The 23,523-nt window shown below is 37.3% G+C and overlaps 1 protein-coding gene across 3 annotated transcripts in view; it reads right to left on the bottom strand.

Annotated features, from left to right (window-relative positions):
- The window catches only part of LOC134855139 (uncharacterized), a 28,925-nt gene extending 5,790 nt beyond the window's left edge, over window positions 1–23,135 (bottom strand). For 2 of the 3 annotated variants that reach the window (XM_063871552.1, XM_063871554.1), the window contains exons 1-16: window positions 22,428–23,135; window positions 22,118–22,365; window positions 21,557–21,778; window positions 19,857–20,162; window positions 19,023–19,704; window positions 18,587–18,804; window positions 18,061–18,380; window positions 17,469–17,964; window positions 11,049–11,223; window positions 10,475–10,583; window positions 9,966–10,108; window positions 4,104–4,219; window positions 3,517–3,645; window positions 2,699–2,828; window positions 1,783–1,899; window positions 71–223 (exon numbers count right to left, since the gene is read on the bottom strand). In XM_063871552.1, the coding sequence (XP_063727622.1) occupies window positions 71–223; window positions 1,783–1,899; window positions 2,699–2,828; window positions 3,517–3,645; window positions 4,104–4,219; window positions 9,966–10,108; window positions 10,475–10,583; window positions 11,049–11,223; window positions 17,469–17,964; window positions 18,061–18,380; window positions 18,587–18,804; window positions 19,023–19,704; window positions 19,857–20,162; window positions 21,557–21,778; window positions 22,118–22,365; window positions 22,428–22,817 (3,954 nt within the window). In that variant the 5' untranslated portion in view covers window positions 22,818–23,135. The remainder of the gene's footprint in view (window positions 1–70; window positions 224–1,782; window positions 1,900–2,698; window positions 2,829–3,516; window positions 3,646–4,103; window positions 4,220–9,965; window positions 10,109–10,474; window positions 10,584–11,048; window positions 11,224–17,468; window positions 17,965–18,060; window positions 18,381–18,586; window positions 18,805–19,022; window positions 19,705–19,856; window positions 20,163–21,556; window positions 21,779–22,117; window positions 22,366–22,427) is intronic. The other variant, XM_063871553.1, reaches the window with a different exon arrangement.
- Window positions 23,136–23,523: the final 388 nt, after the last annotated feature.

Raw genomic sequence — 23,523 nt, 5'->3', positions numbered from 1 at the left:
AATCGCTACTTGTATACTCCATAACGAAATGTGACTTTCATAAGTTGAATTATGATCAGAATTAACTAACCACTTGTATCTGTCCTTTGCGTGGCACTCTGTGCCCTCTGCTAATTCCATTTCCAGCTCTCCCTCCCCCTCCTCCGCCACCTCTCACTCTACCCCTTCTACTGCTGCTGCTGTTATTCTCATCTAGTCCCACATTCTGCAGACTGATGTAGCCCTATTTAATCACAAACAATCAGGGCACTGGATTTTGATAAACAGATCCCTGAAATTACCACTAGACCCGATAACATACTGATATAATAATAGACAAAAAGCCTGCTTGAAAAAAAAACTGAAACGCTTTAACGGCGGTTGCATTCCGAGAATTAGTAATTATCGATATAAATCTTTATTTGACCATTCATTTCTCGGCAAAACTTAAACAAACCAAAGGATTGATTGAATTTACGTGCAAATGAGACTCCTACTAGGTACCAACACAGTAGCGTGCCGAGGGCGGGGGGACGACCTTCCCGTTCTCAATTCTAGTTGCCACATTTTTCCAAAAGATCCACGTTTTGGTATAATTTCACTAGATCCATTTTTGGCTGACCAACAAAACTTTTCTAAAGGCGCCAATTTAACTAAATTTGCGGAGGGAGGGGGAGCGCACACCAAAAAAACTCAATTTCTTGATCAAAATTTATTTTTTCATTGCTAAAAACGTCATTTCAGCCTGTTTTTTCATAAGTTTGTCAGCGGCGCAGAAAAATTTCAATTTTAGCCATGGCAAATAGGGTCATTTTAGTCCTCCTAGAAAAATTACTGCGCGAGCCACTGTACCAACCAACACATCAAATTTTGCCGAATGGACCTGCTTGATGGACCGGGACCGAGACCGAATCAGCCAAAAACAGCGGGTCAAAAAAAAACAATTTTTTTATATTCCAGTTCATTTGCTCTAATTATTTCAGATGGGTCCTTTTTCAGAGCTTTCTGAGCATGATTTAAGAATAAGTTATTTTAGTTAGTGACTCCATTTAATGCGTGAAACAATATGGTACTATCACGCATGGAAAGTAAAACACACTGAAACGTTTAAAGCATAGCAAGCAAATACTTATTAGTCACTCTCTTTCCGTCTTACGTAACACGATATAGATTAAAATTGAGCTCTTAGAGAAGTTCAATGTGAAGTCAAATCATTTCTTCTTAGTTTGCGATAAACCTTAAAAATATGCGATGATAGCTGGTTGGTTTGCAAGTAGCACAAAAAATTTCCGCCACACATATTTTCGATAAAATGAAACATTTTGTAAGCAAAAAAAATGAAAGCTATAAAGTAAGTACATAAATATAAAAATAAGTAATAAGAGCAAAAAAAATTCAGAAATCGAATAACAACTAGTAGGGCTTTATTAGCACCGTTGACCTGGGCTTTCTTCGAGTTACTTAAATTTGAGCGCACAAAAAATCCAAACTATGCTCTAGTTTCTTCCAAATTTAAGTTTTTCAATTAAGGTTAAATTACTAATTACTGAATTTTGATTTCCGACTATAGGATATTTTTTCTCCAAATTAACAAAATCCATGTTTGAAAAAACAAGCAAAGTTATTTCGTCATAGAAACAAGAGTAATCGGAACTACTTTTGATCACCTCTTATAGCACGACCGACAGTTTTTTCGAACCGACCCTCCCTCCCGCAACACTTTAAGGAACCTATTTAAACAAAACTATTCCCCTCGCGAACACATGTTAGTGGTTTAAGTTACTGAGAGTATCGTTGTCTTACAAAATAGGGCGACGGGGATCCGTCGTCTGACAGGTGATAGTAACAGGCGGAGAAGTCCACTGATATGTGGCTGGGACAGAATTTGGCTCCAGCAGCTCCAATGTCAGCTTTGAAACCCTGCAAAAAACCCAAAATATCATCATAAGGGCTTTTACCATGATACCTAGAATTAATTATGAGAGATTGTGTAATAAAAATGTGTGGTAAAAAACTCTCTCTTCAATTTTCACCAAGCTTTTTAAAGTTAACTTGAACAAAGTTCTTACACAGGGACAGGGGCGGATCTAGGATTTTCTCGAGGGGGGGGGATTTTCAAAAAGTTTTCGCAATTTTCTGGACTTTTTTTTAGATTGAGCAAATTGATTTTCGGAGCTCTAACGAAGCAGTAAAAAGTCCCTGTTTTGGCCAAAGTTTCTGCGCCGCAGTCAAAATTTCGAGAAAAAAAATAGGCCAAGAAGGCGTTTTAGGCACTTTTTGGAAATTTTTTACCAAAAAAAAATGGCGTTTTTTCGGCGCGCGCTCCCCCCTTTCATTTAGTATATATTGGTGCCGCAGGCGCCTTTAGAAAAATTTTAGGGTCCGTCAGCCAAAAATGGATATCTCAAAATAGTTCAAAAGGGGACCCTTGTTTTTTCACAGGCATTGAGTTTTCTTCAATTCGACAACTTTCATTTTTTGATTATTCGGGACTTCGCCCACATACTGCAAGAAAACTGAACACAGAAAAAGAACTCGAAAATGTGCGACTTAGTCTAGACAGCAAAAATGTGGACAGCTAAAACGTGCTGGTAAAGTTGAACTCGCATTATAATACAATCGTTCACTTGGGTAGTTATAAAAATGCATTTTTAAGACCTATCAAAAAAAATAAGTTCACCGCTATTGTCGACCATTTTTAACATGAAGTATATTATACCTGTATTATTCCGAGTGGTTCCATCCTGCCATTGAGAACACTCTCTTCAAAATTGACCACCAGACTCAGCTGACTGGAACTGCTGCTGGATATGCTACTTGACACACTGCAACTTCTACTAGACAGAGACCTACACAAAACAGATGAAAATACGATCACAATTCAAGGCAAACTAAATTAAAATAAGAAGCAATGACTCAGAAGGAAGGAAAGTAACGACTAAAAAAATGTTAAACAATTAAACAATTGACTCTCAATGGTACTTATTGTGCCTTATGTCTAACCCCTCCTAGTTATTCAACTTGACGATAACTTTTGACAGTTGATGATTATTTCTTAACGAATTCTCGTTCAATTACTTTTTTTAAAAGCTAATAACATCTTCTTTCACAGCATACTGCCAATGTCCCACTTTCGACTAGTGCCTCTCTCTGATCACGTTATATTAATTCAAATAAACTAAAATTTTCAAATGTTTAAGTTAAACAGGTTTGCTATATGACTTCTTGTGTCATTACTTGAAAATCTGGCTAGTTTGATCAGTTCAGTGAAGTCATTGAGGAGAAATTCTAGCCTACATTTCAACTTGAAGCTCGCAACATTTCAAGCTCGCAACACGTTGACAAGACTGGGACGGTCACTATTAATTCGGCCAATACAACTTTTAAGCGAACGGTAGAAATCGGATCTTTGCCATACTTTTTTTTTAAAATGTCGGATGTTTGTCACAGTTAATCTTTTTTCAGATGTTTGCAAATTTTTTGGGTTTTTCGGATTTTTAACATGTCGGATGATTGCACGGTACCCATTTCACTTACCTGGGTCTTGACAAAGTATTCAGTGGGGGTGAGAGAGGAGAGGATAGAGGTATGTTTTTAGAAGCTCTTGAGGAGTCCCTACATCCACATGAGTCACAGTTGGACGAGGCAAGTGAAGGAGGCATCAGTCTGTTAAAATGAACAGAATGACAGCTAATCATGTTCAGAATCGAGACTTTTCTGATGATGATAAATAGCTTGCGCTATTATAACGCGTATCCTATCTCAGTTAGAACGCCTTTAATAGCATCCTAAATTGAGTTTAATACAAACAACGATCACTCGGATACAAGAAAGCAAAATATAAATAATGATGATCGTTTTGACGATGACCATGAAACTCTCAGCTTCTCAATATCAAATATTTTTCTCAGGTTCTCAATATCAAATATAGGTTGAACGGATACAAGTTCAACCTATATGAACTAATATTGAGAAGAATATAGGCCGAACAGATACTAAAAGTTGTGAAATTAAGCAAGTTAAAACTTGTCAATGAGTTATTAAACCATGTTCAAATTGGGCATTTACTTTTTCAGATAAATTTCAAAAGCCAGGCAGTATCCTTGAAATATAAGACAATTTACCCTTTAGTGTCGGCAATATTGTTCGGCTGTTTCCCTCCAATTCCTGCTGCGTTATTGTTGATTAGAACATCCTTCGAGTGGAATGAAATAGATTTGCTCATCCTGCGAAAAGCAACCTGAACACAGACAAAAAGTAACTTAACTGTCGAGCACTGCAAATGAACCTTTTTAGTCATCTCAATTTAAAAAAAACGAAAACAAATGTTTTTTATCTAATAATTCACACAGAGGCAAATCTGCTCTTCGCAAACACTTGCGAGAACACGACCAAAAAGCAGTTTTATCATGTGAAATTAAAAAAAAGTAGAAATAAGCCTCGAATCAGCAAAAATTCGTCTACGTGTCGGATTCGAATCTGCGACATAGTAAATTTGAGTCTTACACATTAACCACGCATTCACGGCTGGTCAAAATCCAAAAAATTAGCCACCAATAACGCAGCTACATATGCTAATAAATTGCCAATTCGATACAGCAAAAGTAGCACCAAATACAAAAAAAACACAATTTTGCATGTAATAAATTGGAAAGCATAAAGCCAAGTTATGTATAAATTTTGCATTTCGAAAAATTGCGATATACATTAAGTTGCAAAACTTCTGAAATCGAGCTTTTTATCATTGTACTGCTGTTTCAACAAATAACTTTTTTTCGGCTAATTTGATAAATTAAAAGTGCATAAGCTGTATTAACTTTTTACTAATCAAATGTCGAAGAACATGATATTATACTGCTACCGCAGCCTACAGATTCAAAAGTGCCACCAAAAGTCGCACTTTTATTTGCGACTTAGGTTGGAAAAAAAGTTCGTGCTAATACACTTTGCTTCGCAATTGTAATAAATATCGACAAAAGATAAAATTATGTCTACACGATAAAATTTGCCTTACAACATGAAAAATAGCAAAAAAATGAATGCAATCAACGGCTTAATGTTTTTTTTCTGCAAAACTAAGAGGAACGGCGGTGAAGCGACTAAAGAATCCGTCTCAGTTAAAATTTAACCAAGATCAAGAATTCGAGAAATATCAAATAGTTTCAGAAAATGGTCAAAAAATCACACAAGACTTTTCCGATGACGATAACTTTTTTTGTAAAAAAAAATAGGCGTAGCCGCTAATACAGGGGAGCTTCCCACAATCTGTGCTTTCGATTGAAATCAAAATCTCCGGTTTAAGAGGGTAGTTTTCGAGAAACTAAGAACAGATCGAAACAAGGATAATCGGTTGCTGTGCAAGTAGCACAGAATGTCCGACCATATTTTTGAAAGAAAAATTAAATTATTTTTCTAATTGAATATCGTTTTTTTTTGTGCGTGGTTTGATAAGAAGATGGACGAAAGCCTAAAAAATTGTAAAATTTGCAAGATAAACAACAATTTTAGTTTAAAAAAATGACTAGAAAAACAACAAGAAACGTAAGACAAGTTTTGAAAAACTTATCTGAAAATTTAGTTTTTTTTTTAATTTTTAAATCCCAAAATGGAGCTCAAAACTTCAAAAACTTAAATTATCAGAGTTTGAGTAGGCTTATCATTCAGTAAAAAAAACCAATTATATGCCAGCTCGCTTGCTACTTTATTCGCTCGAAATTAGACTTTATAAATATCAAATCGGTTTTCTTGACACCGAGAATTAATTTTTGAATGTTCGAATCATGACTAAAGGGTTTTTAATACGATATATCACTCGACACTGCCCGATGATTAATTGTGGGACCTAATTTTGCGTGAAAAAGAATAAGCTGAAAAAAAAAGAAACTAAAACACCCGATTAGAAAGTTCCTCCCCATTTCGAATGGTCGTAACAAAAGCAGTCAAAAATCCAAATTTTGACTTATGCGAGGGTCATAACTTTTTGTGGAAAAAAGGTTAGGGCGCAACCTCTTCCGATTCTCCCACAGACTTTTTCAAAGGCTGTAGCAAGTGAGGTATGGTAAAAAGGGACTAGGCTAGGGCGGTCACCCAGATGCGTGGGCGATCTTTCCATTGGTATGATTTTGTGAGCAAATCAAAAAAGTAGTTTCAAAAGAAAAAAAATTTCCAAGGCGTCTCAAAAAAAGCAAATCCCATACCATTCCATAATACCTGTTCTTATCAAGCAGGAACTTTGAACGCAAATACTGAAATCATCATTCTTCTAAGTATGAGGCTGTTCTCATGAGGGAGGAACCGAAAGATGATAAAGTTTCGACCAATCGAATCGTTAGACGTTTCAATTCACGAAAAAAAAAGTTTTTGCCAAAAACCAAAGTCAAAATTAGCAGAAAATAAGTTTTAGCAGTACAACAAGTTTTGCTGTACTAGTCATGCAGATATCAAACAAACTTTATTTTGTTTTTGAATTGTCTTAAAACCGGCTTTCTTCAATTATTGAAAATTCATGTCTGCTTATTTCGCCAACTTTGATTTTGATGACCTGGATTTATCTGCTTAATTTGAAATTTTAAACATTTTTGATTACTCAGACTTACATTTTTGAATACACCAATCTGATTCTAAACATCTAATTACTCACCCTCTAAACAGAATAGAATTGAAAAGCTCAGATAGAGAAAATTGTTTGTCAGACTAAGCTCTGAATTTTAGCTCAGATTATCAAATCATAAGAAGTGACCATTTTTTTCAAAACGGCAACTAATTTGGCGAAACAACCTCACAAGTCAGTCGATAAATTTGGCAAAACTTCATGCGCTAGAAACAAGCTGTTTTCCCAGATAAGTTTGCGAAAGGCGAAATTTTTCAGCCAATGGAAATATATTATTTGAAGCCGTGATAGCAATTTATATTCCTTGCTTAATCGACGTGTTTTGTCACATTTACCCTCACGACCACTAACTCCATCTCCTCAACATTTTCCAGGAATGACAACTGATCGCTAGTTTTATCAGACATGTTGCTAGTCCCGCCCTTTAAATGCAGTCATCTCACGCCCTTCTTTATTACTCAATTTAATACCGGACTTGAACAAGGAGAATCTGCCTGCCTGAACAGGGGTTTATACATCTATCGAAAACACACCACAAAATCGCCCGGAAACCATTATTAAGCCATGCCAAGACCTGATGATGTTACCATCTCTAGCGAACAGGCACCATTTTATTCGGTGCCTTATGATAAGTTTCTCATTTTTCTGAAGCAGCTTTTCAAACTTATTTGATTCCAGGCCTAGGTTTTGAGGCCCCCCCAACTTCCATGATCCGTGCACGATGTTTGAGCCTGAAGAAAAATTTTCACACCGATAACAAAAATCACGTAAGTAATTTCGGTCCGTATAACCAAGTCCGAACCCTGAAAGGAAAGGTCGACAAGAACGACTTCTACTACTGTTCAAACTAATCTGGTATTGGTGGAGACGGTGTGCTCCATCAGGAAGTTAAGCAGAAAAGTATTGAAATGCAGCGTATCTCCGACAGAATCATCATACTCAAATTGATGATAGGGAATAGACTTCTCAACTTCGTCTGTTTATGCTCACCAATCTAGCCTGCCCGCTGTTGTCAAGAAGCTTTTCTTTGACCAACTGCAAGATGTTGTTGCCAAGGTTCCAGACTCTGAGATACTCATCCCGTTAGGCGAATGGAATGGAAACCTTAGCTCTTTTGCCAGTAGTTACCAAGATGCACACGATGGACACGGGGTTACAGCTCGCGTAATGCCAAAGGCGATCGGCTCCTGGAACTTGCTGTTGCCAAAGGCCTTCGAGTCGGCAACACCCGGTTCAAGAAGAGAGACCCTCTGCTAATCACATACAGCTAAGGTGGCCACTACGCAACTGTACAACACACTATCGCAAGTCCTGTCGCAGTGCAGTTTCCACCCGACAAGGAATGCGTACAACAACATCCCCTTGTCGGGTGCTAACTCTCCGTGCACTTATCCTGTGCTAAGAAGTCCGATTTCATACCCCTCATAAGCGCATAGAAGCTTAAGGACGCTACTAAAGACGATCAATTCCAGAAGGCCCTTCTCGTCTAAAGCTTCTGATTTTGAAGGTAGCCACTGAAGCCAGACATATCAAAGAATTGCAAGTAAGACCTGGACTTAGTTGTGGATGAAAAAAATGGCGACGTTGTGCATGAGAAGCGCGCACGTTTGAAGATTTGTAACGCCGTGGAGAAGTGTTTGATTGGCTCAGTGTAGCGTTTCACTGGATAAAAGAGACGCTTCCGAAGACTGCGTCGATTGATAGACTGCCGCCTGAAGTTTTCCAGTTCCCTCAGCAAAATTACGTGTGACAAAGCCACATGCCCGTCTGGGATTGTTGTTGAGATGCTGAAAGCATTCAGAGATTTTGGCGTGGAACTGTGAGGCAACTAACTGGGGCTGTTTTAACAAATGATGTGATCCCAGCAGAGTAGGAGAACTATAAGGTAGAAGGGAGGTCCTGAAGCGTGGCAACTTTCGAGGCTTCGAACTCACAAACAGGGTCAGGAAGCCGATAAAACGGGTGCTGGAGTCCAGCAATATGGTGCATATAGAACATGCAGTTTGGCTTCGTACCTCGGAGACGTACCACTGGCACCATATTCAAAGTTCGACAGCTGCAAGAAAAAACATTGTGCCAACAGACCTCCCTCCAGTGCTTTCGTTGATTTCGAGAGAGCTTATGACCGTGCACCCCGGCAGGTACTGTTGTGGCTCCTTCGAAGTCTCTGTGGCGAAAAATGTGCCCTGCGTGTCGTCCAGGGCATGTACTGCAATGCCCAGAGTCGGATTGGTTAAACGGCCAGAACATCGATAATTCAATGATGGTGTCGGTGTAGATCAGGGCTCTGTTCTTAGTCTTGTTCTCTTCCGCGTCGTCCTCGAGGCCCTTCCAGAGAGATTCACGCAACGTTAAAGGGAGAGTTGGGATTTCCGCCATGCGGATGACTTAGCGACTTAGCGCCATGCGGATGACTCATGGAGAGCAGGGGGTCTCCGCTTCAACATGAAAACGACATATTTCCTGATCTCAGGCATCGGCCTTGAGCTCCTCAGTGCAAGCTCTATGTTCACAAGAAATACTGCAAGTTATCAGACCGACTGGTGGCCAATCCAGATGTACTGGATTGACACGCCCTTCGAATATGATCGATTTGGAGAACTACGCTCGATGTTGAGCTTATCTTTTGCTACCTGGGTGACTTGCTCAGTGCTGACGGGGGCTGTGATAGTGCAATCGCTGTCCAATGCTGCTCGGCTTGGGGTATGTTCAAGAAACTACTCCCTGCATTAACCTCAATGCACACTTGGGCTCACAGTGAATCAGATTATATGGTCCCAATGTATCAGATCTGCAACGACTTGGAAGAAAAGACCGTGCAAATGATCCGTTGGATCTGCGGTGTTGAGCCTCGTGTTGATGATCCAGGTTCACTTCTTGATAAAAAATTGTCGTTTGACATTATCGACGTTCTTCTTAGCTGACGCCTCAGATGTTTTGGAAATGTTGAGCGCGCTCTATTTAAATCATGCATCAAAATGGCCTAGTAATATGACGATCTCATCCATCGAAAATGTGGTAGACCAAGAAAGACTTGTTAAAATTGTGACAAAAACGATATAAAGAAACGTTGCCAAACCCACACTGACCCGCAAGACCGTATATTATGGAGAGCTGAAGTTCAATGATGCATAGTGCTGCCAACCCCATCTGATAGGATATAGACATCAAATCAACATAATCAAAAATCGGATATGATGATGATGCTGTATTAATCAGAAACAATTGTCAATAAATAATCTCAACTGTCAAGTTACATCAGATATAAAAAATATATGTCATTTGCAATCCGCGAGATCAAAAATAGAATTACTTGCCAAAACTATAGAAGTCCTGTCAGATTTTTAAAAAAATTTAAAAAAAAAACAGGACTAACTGGACTGCTGGAGAGTGGCAAGCCTGTGTTGGGATTGAAGCCCATTCCAGTTCCTACCCCCATCACTGTAGGACTACTGCAGTAGGAAAAGGCTCTCTTCATTACTACAACACTGGGGTCTGCCAAAATTCCTCCTCCCCCACCTAAAACAAAATATTTTTACTTTCGTCCCAGAGTAGAACAAAATAATAAATAGCAGTAAATAAACTAACAAATAGAAATAGAAGTAACATATTACTGAGTAGTAAAAAGTAGTAGCACATATTAGCCATACTAAAAAATATTAAATAGTAATAATAGACAATTATATGAATTCATGCCAAAAATAAAGTTTAAATAAAAAAAAAACTTCCAAGTCTTGCAACGAATCTAAAAGCAATACTTCAATTGTATAATCATACGAAGGCTCTTATACATTCCGATTATTTTTATTAATTTGTAAAAAAAAATTAACAACAAATTTCAATTTAAATTTTAACTCAATCGTCTTTTCAGATAAAGCTACCTACTTGTGCCCAAACTAACTCCCCCAGGCGAGACGGAAGAAGCGTTGGGAGGCTGGTGGACATCTTGAAAGTGACAGTGGCAATGACAAACTAGCAGAGGGCCGATGTCCGACTAAAACAGAATTTGACTCCTTTACATTTTCTTCTTCATTGAAAACAAACATGATTTCTGTATACCAATAATTGTACATATTTTTATGAAAACAAAGACAAATGTGTTAGATTATTCAGAGCTAGAGCAAATTTTCACGTCACTTTTACATGTAAACAAAAACGAAAGACGGTAAGAAACTGTCTACTAATTTTAAAGAGCAGCAATCATTCGAATCACGAGCATCATGAGTAAACTGCCCTATGACGGCAACTTGAGTGACGGTTTTTAAAAGAACATACTTGATAACAAGCATAGATTATAACAATATTTGCGCTCGTAATCAATAGATGAGCCATCAGAATTATTTTTAAAAAAACAATATCTTATTTATCAATTTCCTATAACAATAAAATGTAATTTGATGGCATATCATAAAAAGCTCGAAAGCTCTCACATTTGTTTCTTCAATGGAAAATTCCGAACCTGTGGCGCTGATTTCGCAACTGATTCAACCCCTGAACAGGAATACAATTGTTGTCTCGCTCCATTACCACTACCGGTGTCTATCCTCTCGTCTGATCGATCTCGCCTCTGCTCCCGTTTCTTCTTCTTCTTAACCCTTTTTTCTTTCGTGGTTGCAATTTTGGATGGATCACTACTGAAAAAAAAATATATATATATATAGCCAAGAGAAGTTATACACAGAGACAAAGCTGCGCTTCGCACTACTTGCGATGCAACAATATGGGATGAAAATAACAGGATACTCAAGAACTATCAAAGAAGATTTAGAGCGTTGTTATCGTTGAAGAACCAATTAGAAAAACAAAAAAATTGACAACCGACTTTTTTTATGTTAAAATATTTCTATGTGTAAGAAGTTCTAAGTAGTAAATTTTTTTAAATAGTTTCAAGTGGCGTTGCATTTCAGCATTCAAAAACTTAAATTTTGGGCCAAGACTTTAATATCTCATAAACAAAATCGGAAAATTGTAGGAAACAAAATATTAGGTAAATAAGCCGACAGAATTAAAGCCAACAGCTGAAAATCAACCAAAATCGTTCGTCAAAATCTTATAGGAAAAAATAGATGTACTGCCCAAAAACTATCCATGGAGGCCATATATATGAAATCAACGTAAACACATTTCGCAATATAAACCGAGAGCTTTATCGAAAGCCGAAAAATCCTAATATCGATGTTACTACGTAATATCGATGTTTTATCACTATACAAACAACTAGATCTATCAAAATGAATAAAGATAGTTTTGAAAAACTTGCTCAGGCAAAAGATTGCAAAATTAGCATCGGAACAAAACTTACCAAGCGGCAACAAAACAGAAAATACCTCAGCCGAAACACTTCAAAAGAAAAATTCAAAAAAATCTTAATAAATAAAAACTGAGTCTCCCTTCCACTCAGCACACAAAAAAAAGTTCGATCATCCAACGACGCAAAAAGGAACGATTAAGTCATTAAAAAAGCCGAAACCGATTAAGCCCAAAGACAGAATTGAAAAAAAAACGAAATTTTAACAAATCGAGATGGTAAAATTACAACCAATGTAACAATTTCGATTCGCGCAGATTTTTAAAATACAAAAAACTTAAAGCAACTAAAGCGAAACTTAATTACAGCAAAAATAAACGATTCTTAGATTGGCAACTAAGCCGAAAAAATATAGGCAGACAAATAAAAGGTCGAAATTTTTTTGAACTGGAATATTTATCGATTGAAAAAAAAAACAGGTCCTAATCAGATTAGAACGGTGGACCTTTGCCGCCACATGCGTATTCGCTACCTCCGGGCTAAGTGTGCAGGAGACAATGAGAAATTTGAATTCATTATGAAACAATGTCCTGTGAACAGTTATTTACGGGAAAAAAAGGCTAGTACCCGATTGCAATACCCTTGCTTATCGCAAGAGTAACTAAGTTTTAATGAAAAAATTCAATCCTTTCGCGGTTTTACACGCGAAGTTCGTGTTTTTATTATGCTCTCATATTGGCTTTTTGTTCATCTTTTTGTACTTGAACACTGACAAGACAAACAGACAAAATACGTACCGTCTCAACAATCGACTAAACGCTTCAAATTATTTTGCCCTGGCTAATTGTTTGTATAACAGCTTATTTTTAACGTGCAAAGTACCGTCTTCATGCATGAAAAAATAGTCTCTTTAATTTGATCACAATGCTTTCAAAGCAGTTGAGTTTAAATGGCACGTCATATCTGTGTATATATCCAACACAATCAGCGTATACTTGACATATTTGCTCTCTCATAGTACCTGCAGATTGTTTTTGATAACAAAAGGAGTGTGCTTTCTTGTTTGATAATACACACCACCAATGACCTCTATTATAAATTTGAACAGCAGCATGTTCGAATCTAAGATTTATGGATCGTCGACGACAAAAAAAAGGAACGAGAAAAAAATACAGTACCTAAATAGACAACAAAAGACAACCTTAACAAGTGAAAACTCACTTTGTTCACCAACATATAAGATTTTAGGAACTTTTTCATATTCTTTCTGGTTTTGAATGACATTGCGATACAATGCACGTAAGACTTTTACTGAAGCATTAGATTATTGCAAGAGTAATGAACTCGTTTCCTTTAAGGAATGGGGAACACGAAGATACATTTTGCATTAATACCGAAGCCCATTTTTGAGAGCAGCTCTCTGCTCATTTTGCTCAGAAGTCCATGAAAAACGATCATGTCGCATTTTGTATCCGGTGAAACCCACTATTATATGTGCATTTTTGGAAAAGGTATTCATTCTTTACCATGAACTCGGCCAAGTGATCAACCGAAAGATCTCGTTTTGACTTATGTCATTCATTTGAAAAAATTTAAAGAAACGAAGCTGAAAAATGATGCTCAGAAGTCCATGAAAAATGATCATGTCACATTTTGTATCCGGTGAAACCCACTATTGTATGTGCATTTTTGGAAAAGGTGTTCATTCTTTATCATGAACTCGGCCAAGTGATCAACCGAAAGATCTCGTTTTGACTTATGTCATTCATTTGAAAAAATTTAAAGAAACGAAGCTGAAAAATGATGCTCAGAAGTCCATGAAAAATGATCATGTCACATTTTGTATCCGGTGAAACCCACTATTATATGTGCATTTTTGGAAAAGGTGTTCATTCTTTATCATGAACTCGGCCAAGTGATCAACCGAAAGATCTCGTTTTGACTTATGTCATTCATTTGAAAAAATTTAAAGAAACGAAGCTGAAAAATGATGCTCAGAAGTCCATGAAAAATGATCATGTCACATTTTGTATCCGGTGAAACCCACAATTATATGTGCATTTTTGGAAAAGGTGTTCATTCTTTATCATGAACTCGGCCAAGTGATCAACCGAAAGATCTCGTTTTGACTTATGACATTCATTTGAAAAAATTTAAAGAAACGAAGCTGAAAAATGATGCTCAGAAGTCCATGAAAAAAGATCATGTCACATTTTGTATCCGGTGAAACCCACTATTATATGTGCATTTTTGGAAAAGGTGTTCATTCTTTATCATGAACTCGGCCAAGTGATCAACCGAAAGATCTCGTTTTGACTTATGTCATTCATTTGAAAAAATTTAAAGAAACGAAGCTGAAAAATGATGCTCAGAAGTCCATGAAAAATGATCATGTCACATTTTGTATCCGGTGAAACCCACAATTATATGTGCATTTTTGGAAAAGGTGTTCATTCTTTATCATGAACTCGGCCAAGTGATCAACCGAAAGATCTCGTTTTGACTTATGACATTCATTTGAAAAAATTTAAAGAAACGAAGCTGAAAAATGATGCTCAGAAGTCCATGAAAAAAGATCATGTCACATTTTGTATCCGGTGAAACCCACTATTATATGTGCATTTTTGGAAAAGGTGTTCATTCTTTATCATGAACTCGGCCAAGTGATCAACCGAAAGATCTCGTTTTGACTTATGTCATTCATTTGAAAAAATTTAAAGAAACGAAGCTGAAAAATGATGCTCAGAAGTCCATGAAAAATGATCATGTCACATTTTGTATCCGGTGAAACCCACTATTATATGTGCATTTTTGGAAAAGGTGTTCATTCTTTATCATGAACTCGGACAAGTGATCAACCGAAAGATCTCGTTTTGACTTATGTCATTCATTTGAAAAAATTTAAAGAAACGAAGCTGAAAAATGATGCTCAGAAGTCCATGAAAAATGATCATGTCACATTTTGTATCCGGTGAAACCCACTATTAAATGTGCGTTTTTGGAAAAGGTGTTCATTCTTTACCATGAACTCGGCCAAGTGATCAACCGAAAGATCTCGTTTTGACTTATGACATTCATTTGAAAAAAATTAAAGAAACGAAGCTGAAAAATGATGCTCAGAAGTCCATGAAAAATGATCATGTCACATTTTGTATCCGGTGAAACCCACTATTAAATGTGCGTTTTTGGAAAAGGTGTTCATTCTTTACCATGAACTCGGCCAAGTGATCAACCGAAAGATCTCGTTTTGACTTATGACATTCATTTGAAAAAATTTAAAGAAACGAAGTTGAAAAATGATACTCAGAAGTCCATGAAAAATGATCATGTCACATTTTGTATCCGGTGAAACCCACTATTATATGTGCATTTTTGGAAAAGGTGTTCATTCTTTACCATGAACTCAGCCAAGTGATCAACCGAAAGATCTCGTTTTGACTTATGATATTCATTTGAAAAAATTTAAAGAAACGAAGCTGAAAAATTTGACATAAATTGGTGAAATGTGGCAATAACTCGACTTGTCGAATTTTGAACCGAGTGAAATCCTCCATTTTTGGTGCGCCAATACTGGTAAGGGGTTATATATTTCTTTCCATGAGCTCGATTTTATAATAAATCCTAACTTTTCAAGGAAAAAGGATAGCCGTTTACTGTGCAAAACTAGAATTAAATTTTTACGGCCTAAAATATGCATACATAAGCTATTGTAAGACTGCTCGCTTAACTCGCTCGAAATTAGACGAAAAATCAAAAACTTTCACAGAGGCGAAGTTGCTGAATGAGTAAAAACTTGGGTCTATAAAAATTCTTAAGTGACGCACGCCAATTATGAGTCTACACAATTCGTAATTGAAGCAAGCCAACTATGACGCATTAAGAGTGTCAAACAACTTGAAAAAAAATATATATATATACCAACTTACATGCCTCAATTGATAGAGCGGACGCATTTTATCTAGTTAACGAAAAAATTCATTACAAACATTCGACCCTACCCAGGTTCGAATCCTCTCACTATGTTGCTGGTCTCCTTTCCTACCTCTACGCTACAATATTTGCGACTTAGTTTGAGAAAAAAATAGTTCATACTATAACACAAGCCTAGGCTTGTAAAACCGGTTTTTCTCCACAATGGGATTTTTTGGACAATTTTTAATCACGTTCGAATCACGACTGAAAGAGCTTTAATATGATACATCAGTTAACTGATTCCGATGATGATTAGAGGTAGCTGCTTTTGCGGGGAAAACAAAATTAAAAAACTAAAACACCCAAACATAAAAATCCTACAATATTTCAATGGTCGTTAACAATATGGTATTAATTAAGGTAGAGTTGGAATAGTAAAAACGACATCAAGTAAAGCAAAAAAAAAGACTACAGAGAGTTGGAAAATGTCTTTGAAAGCAAGAAAACAGAAAAAATATATTGACTTCTATTTTAAACCAATTTCAACTTTCGAACTTCCATGAAAAAAAAAGACATGCCCTTCGAATTTCAAGAAAAATTTGATTGTCTCATTTTTCATTCATAAAACCAATTTCAGAAAAATAGTGGGTATTTTTTTCCGCCGAGAAATTTGAAAAATCAAAACTCACTTTCGAAACTAGAATTTTGTAAGATTTTGCCGTTTGATTGAGAGTTTGCCTTCCTTTTAATAAAGGCAATGAATTGAACTTGAAAACATTTCAAAAACCGAATCACGTAAAGATATTTCCCTAAAAACATTACCACCTATATAAAGGTATTCACTACCTTAATTGACACTTAAAACAATCCAGTTTAGGTCTTTTGGAAACTCAAGCATTATTTATGCTCAGGTTTTGATACAATTAATTCAACAAGAGAAAAATAAAATGCTGGGTAATTTCTTATTCCGCTGGAGACCTACAAATTAAAATCCACTTTTGAAATTAAAATTCAGTTGCCTTTTCTGGCAACATTGGCATTTTATATATATTTGAGAGGCAAATACGCACAATTGGATGCATTTACTTGATGTTTAATACTCATTAACTTTTCAGATGAATCGCATTTTCTCTTATACAAGTTGTTAGTTACTCAAATTTTTCGTAAATTTTGTTTTGAAGCGGTAATCACGACAGAAAAAATCTACTTTATGTATCATCGACCCTGTCCGACTATAATACTAGGATACAGGGGCGGATTTAGGGGGGGGGGGTGTTGGTGGACGCCGACGCCCCCCCCCCCCCCCCCCCCTCAGGGATTCGACCCCCTGCCGACCCAAAGGGTCCCCCCTTTGATACTTTTTCAGAAATCCATTTTTGGCCGACCGACCCTAAAATTTTTCTAAAGGCGCCAATATATATACTAACTTTTAGGGGGAGCGCGCGCCAAAAAAAACGCGATTTTTTTGTCAAAATTTTTCAAAAAGTGCCCAAAAACGGCTTTTTTGACTGTTTTTTCAAAATTTTCGAATTTTTTTTAAAAATCCGCCCCCCCCCCCCTCGAGAAAATCCTAGATCCGCCCCTGCTAGGATATCCAATTTTGTCCAAAAAATAACACCCAATTTCAGATTCTGTGGCCATAACGATACGATGGAGAGCGGCTATTATTAATATATTTTTTGGCAATTGGCACTTAATCAATATGTCGGAAGAACTCACGTGTTTTCCTTTTTGTACTGCTGTTGATAATGATTGGCCGATTTGTCTAATTCTACTCCTGAGTTTATAGCACCATAAGTTGAGGTCCCAGCATCATCCAAGCACATGTTATGTTTAGAGGCACGATTAGCTTCGGATTGCGCTTTTTTATTCATCTCATCTATCCAAATTTGATCAACTACTCTTTCACTTGGACTACTTTTTGGACTTTCTTCGGCTGACTTAACATTGCATCTTGATGGATCCTTTGATCGTTTTTCTGATCTACTTGGAGACGAGCTTTTTATCCGAGCAAATAGATCTTTCAGTGACATAACACCCTTATCATAGCTGCTGCTGTTGTTTTTGGTACTTGTATCGCCGCTATTTCTGAAATAGGTTTTGGTGCTGTTCGACTGAAGGGTATCGTAGTACGCGGTATCTTCATCGTCATCTGTTACTGATGGATTTTGACTATCACTGTCGAACACAGAGTCACAGTCTATGAATACTCCTCCTAAACAACAGTCCAAAAAGACTTAATTAGAAAGCGTACGAGAAAAAATTTCACTTAACTCGATTTGTTTATTTGTGCAAAGAATTAGATGTGTACCTGTAGCTCCCGTAGGCAAAGACAGCGATGTGAGCAGAGGTCCTGGTCCCAACGGGGAACTCAAGGGATCCGCCATAATCCCCCCATCCAATGAAAACAACTTCCTATTGACTTTGTCCCCGTCTCCTTTCAAAGCACCACCTATTCCCTTCTGTCTACTGATGTTATCACTGACTCCAAAACTCCCCCCACCCAACTGCCATTTATGTTGTCCCTGCTGGTTGTTGTTCCATGCTTCCGTGATTTGTTGTCTGTTCAGCTGCTGGCAAACTTTGTCCAAATTACTCTCCACGTCTAAGTCCCAATCATCAGGCACAACACTACAAATGTAGACTAAATTAAACTAACTATGCGAGTAAAAAAGTAGACATAGTACTGCGAAAAATGCAAAAAAAAATGGTAGAATTTGTAAATTATTGATAAGTTTTTTTTTTTAATTTTTGGCCTCTTTAAATCTTCTTCAAGTCTATTTTTGGCCTTTTAAGTGTTCTTTAAAATTAGCTAAAGCAACGCATATTCAACTTACCTGGTTACAACTCTGTCTTCCATTGTGGACACCAATATCGCGGGATCCCTCCACTTGCCCCTTCCCATACCACCACTGGATCTACTACTTCGACCGGAGTCTGGCTTACTGGCACTTCCACTGCTACTACTACTATTCTTGCTGCTAGATTGCAAAGATTCATAATCGTCTTCTTTTTCCTCTTTAACATCTGGCTCGAGAGAAGGCAGTTCACTTTTCTAAAGCAATTATTGAGCTTCTCAATGAGATACTTATCGTTTCAGCACAGCTATTTTTTCTATTGTATATATTAAGTAAATGCAGCCGGATAAATTTTTATTAGCTTAACGCTAAATGGCTTATAAATGCTTATTTGATTTTGTATTGAACTTTAATCTGCTTTATGATCTCTTACATGATGATTCTTAATTAAAATCTTCCAAAGAAGATAGCTCACATGTTGGCTTCTGTTGAAACGCAGTGTTTCACTTAAGTAGTCATCGCCATCTGACAAACTACTGTTGCTAACGCTACGACTTCTTCTACAGTCTTTGCCGCTGCTTTCCTCTTTCTTTCCCCTTTTGTACTCTTCTTTCAAATCTCCCGACGCTGACATAGGTTCCTCCAATGAAGCAAGATCTGCAGATGCCTTGACGGAGAGTGGATCCATGTTCGATTCACTAGTCCTCGGAGGACTTGGACTCGCGCCCCTGCATCGGAATCGAACACCACCACCACCAGTAGCACTCACATTATTTTCTGCGTTTAAGTTTTCCTTCCTGGAATATTTTTCATCTATTGTAGGATCCAGAGAACTTCCCTGGGTTCCCGTTTTTTCGATTGATTCTTTCCTTCTCACAGCAGCAGTAGGAACTCTTGCGCGGTCAATCACTTTCGGATATTTCTCACTCGCTTTTATACATTTTTCGCCATCTCTAGGTGAAATCCTTTTGATTTTAATTAGCTCGTTATTTTTCTTGTTTTCTGGAATGATTCCACAAATTACACTTTCTGGGCTACTGGATAAATCTGAGCTCAAAGGTGACTGGTATCTCTCTTCAATTACTGCTTCTCTACTGCAGCTCTTTCCAAATGCGGCTTGACTTCGCGGCGACTGCAGCCTTTGCTTTAAATTACTCCTAAAAACCATGAAAATCCGTCATTCTTGAAACGCTAACCTGATATTCAGTTTTGAAATCGTAAATTCGAACAATAAGACAAAGACCTCAAAATATCGCAGCTATTTTGAGAAAAAATTCTATGCTGATTTTTCAAGTATCTATTTTTTCACCTGATGTCAGAATCTACATTATCCATAGTTATTGAACCATCTGCTTTGGCTTCTTGTTGAACATGCAGCTGAGAAGGAATCGTCTGTTTCCGGGGATGCGCGGTACATTTTATCTCTGGACATGTAGAGTGTATATCTCTCTTCAGAAAGTGCACTTGAGTTCGGATTGAGATAGGGGCACTACTTGCTCCTGTTGAGGACGAAGTGGGCGTGGGTTCAGAGGTAAAGAGAGGGAAACTATGGGAGTCAAAACTCCTTTCGCTCAGTTTGGAACTGGGGGACAAGACATCGCCACCAGCACAGATCCTATTAACATTTAAATGAAGTAATTGAGATAAACAGCCAACTGAAAAGTGTCAATGAAGCAAGGAAAAAGAAAAAAAATGTTTTAAAATTTTTCACGGACAAAACATCATCAAGACATTTATAAGTCTTCACTACGATTATCAACTCGATAATACACTACGATTAATTACTTCACTAATCACTTCACTACGATTAATTAAATGAGTTATAAGCAAACAGGGATGGCCGGTTGCTGTGCTAGTCGCAATAAAAAATCCGACAACATCCAAAAAAAAGAAAAACGTTTTTTAAAAAAATTGTCATTTTTTTGTACTGGGTGTGATGAGAGGAACTAGATAAACGCTTAGAACCTTAGTCAAGCAGGCAAAATCTAATAGCTAATTTCGAAAAAAAAATAACACAGCTGCGAAGCGTAGCGTCGCATCACTTGTGATACAAAGAAAGCGTATCATTGCAAGCTATCAAATACAAAGTGAGTCGGACAAAATTTAGTTGAAAGAAAACTTCCAAAAAGAAACAACATTTTGAAACAACAGTCAACACTCAAAAAATCAAAATTAACACTTAAAAAAAAACTGGAAACGACCATTGATTCGAAAATAGAAAATCACAAACATAACTGGCATAAAAAAAGTTTGAGTGATGAAATTGTTTGAATTTTTAACTTCTCTAATGCAATCGACCTGATTTATTTAAAACAATATTAAATTGTTTTTGTTCTTAAACCGACTCAAATTTCACACGAAATTGACACACTGTTTTGTCAGTTTAGTGAACTTTGCGTCGGTTTAAGAACAAAAAAGATTACAAATAAATCAGGTCGGTTGCAGTATAGAAGTTAAAAATTCAAGCAATTTAATCAAATTTTTTCTGACAGTTTTCATTTTCATTTTTTGTTTTCGAATCAATGGCTGTTTCCAGTTTTTTTTTTCAAGTGTTCATCTTGATTTTTTGAAGTGTTGATTTTTGTTTCAAAATTTTGATTTTTTTGCCAGCCGAAGTTTTTTTACCAGCCGAAATTATTTACATCGAAGAAAAATTTCAAGCGATAAAAAATAAACCAAAAAGAACGGAAAACATACCGGTCAAGATAAGTAAAATCACAAAATACAGCAGGTAATCGAGGACGACACACTTTTGAGACTACAATGAAAACTGCTTACAGTGCAAACGAAATTCGTGGAGCGGCAGCAAGCTGACAAAATGTAAACCGACTTTCCAATTTTTCCTGGAAAAAATTCTATTTCAGACGCTGAAAAAAAAACAAGGTCCCGCCGTTCAGTGGTTGGAACAATGACTTCTAAAAAAGAGAGTAGCACTTTTTATCAAGTTTAAGATTTACACTCAAAGGAATTGCAGCGCTATACATGCAAGAATTTTGAAGTTTATTCTACCTGTAGTGGATGTTAAGGGGACCCAATATTGCTCCGTATCCCGACTGTCTGGATGATTTGGAACTAACAAGCCAGGAGGCCAGTTGGGAAAAGGAGAGATGGGACTGGATTGCCTGCAATAATGACAGACAACTTCCTCCGCCTGTCCCAGTCACCGTAGTACTACTATTGGTTGGGATATGCTTCGTACTTCTGATGCTCGTAGTGCCAACTGATTCGAGCCTTAAAAAATTTTTGATGTCAAATTTGGTTGTCTCTAAAAGAAAAACTAAAATCCGTCTTATATTATATCATAGGCTAATTTAAAATCATCCACATTTTCATGCTTCATAGCGACGAAAATATCATGAGAGTCCATCAAGCCTGATGCTTTTAAAAATAATGCACATTGAATGCTCTCGTTGGTTAAACAACACTTATCCTTCATCTGAGTCAAAATTCACTGGCCGTCTTCTGTGCTTTGTTTGATGAAGTTTGTTCAGAACTATTTCATAAAAACTGTTTCTTTAGTTTTGCTAAGATTGATTTTCTTTCATTGAATTTTGACCAATGATCATTCACCTGTGCTGTATCTTGTGAAATGTCCATACTTCCATTAACACTCCCTCGCAACATGGCTGATCGAGACCCAATCCTAGTGGTTTACCGCCAGTATTCCCAACTTGTTCAGACCGAGATGATGCCGCTTCAGTTTGCTCCTGTGGTCTGGAGGCGTAGCACTCAGCCACAATCCAAACTTCAACTACCAGAGGGGCCTTGCTCTCCAGGACTTCTTGCATGACACGCAGTCGCTCCCAATTAGCCAGACACTAAAACACACTGTTGTTCAACATAATTCCAAACTTTTAAATAAACCTTTGAGAAACGTCACCTGTGTTATTTGTGATGAGCATGTGTGCGCTGTTTTAGCATGCAAGTAGGTGGGTGCAGTTGTGGTTTTTTCCAAGTTAGGGAAGTGTAAGCCTTTGGAGTAACCACTTTTCGCTTCTCTATTTGGACATCTTGACTCGCAAACCACGAGCGCTATTTTCTGTATAACCCGATCTACCACGCTCGCTCCCATTACATCATACACGATTGCTTTATTCGGATTCAAACTGTTTTGAGAAGTAGCACAATTCTCTTTAGTTGAAGAGCTCTCATCATATGGAGATTTTTTAACTGCACAGCTATCCATTTCAGTTGAATTGTTGGGCAAGCAATCCGGTGCTTTCTGCCGAGGTCCGCCGATATAAACTGGGTCCTGGGAGGCTAGACGCATTATGGGTGAAGTAAATTGTAATTCTTTTTGATAACGCTACAGGATGTTTTGGAGACTTTAACTACAATCACTATGAACTGTCAAATTTGAATCTGATTTTAGATGAAGGAGGACTATGAGGAATATTTTTGGATAGCGAACAGTACAACAGAAACCGCACAACAGAGAGGAAGAAGGAGATATGATTAGCATGTGTCATGTTTTGGAAAGAAGGGACCCTTTGCTGTCCGATCTACGAATTGAACGTTTTTTAGAAGAAACGTCATATCTCGAGCTAATTCCGAGACAGTTTACCACAGTCCGAAAAACTGCCATCCACGATCTTAAAAAGAAGAAGGACGCATATTACAGGCTAGCTTAATTGTTCCGGCCATTGAACATGGGGAGGAATATTGTATTCTGGTGTGTTTTAGTCTAAAAAAATGAAGACTTCAATTACTGCATAAATGTGCCATTCCGCCGGATCGACACAGCCGAACTTTAAGACGAGCAAGAAAAAGAAAATTAGCGTTGGCATCACATTTAAATATTTGAATTGCGGTGGAACATTTTTCAGAAATTAAGAACGGCCATATTTGGTAGAAAAGTTTATTAAAAACACATAAACCGATATACAGGACGAAAAACGGTCGATAGAAAAACACGAGAGTAACGAGACGTCTGATGGTGTTAACGATAAGACACGATAAGACACTTGGCAGGAAAA

Source organism: Symsagittifera roscoffensis, chromosome 10 (genome assembly GCF_963678635.1).
Source record: "Symsagittifera roscoffensis chromosome 10, txSymRosc1.1, whole genome shotgun sequence".
Lineage (NCBI taxonomy): Eukaryota > Metazoa > Xenacoelomorpha > Acoela > Convolutidae > Symsagittifera > Symsagittifera roscoffensis.
This window is presented reverse-complemented; position numbering and strand designations above follow the sequence as displayed.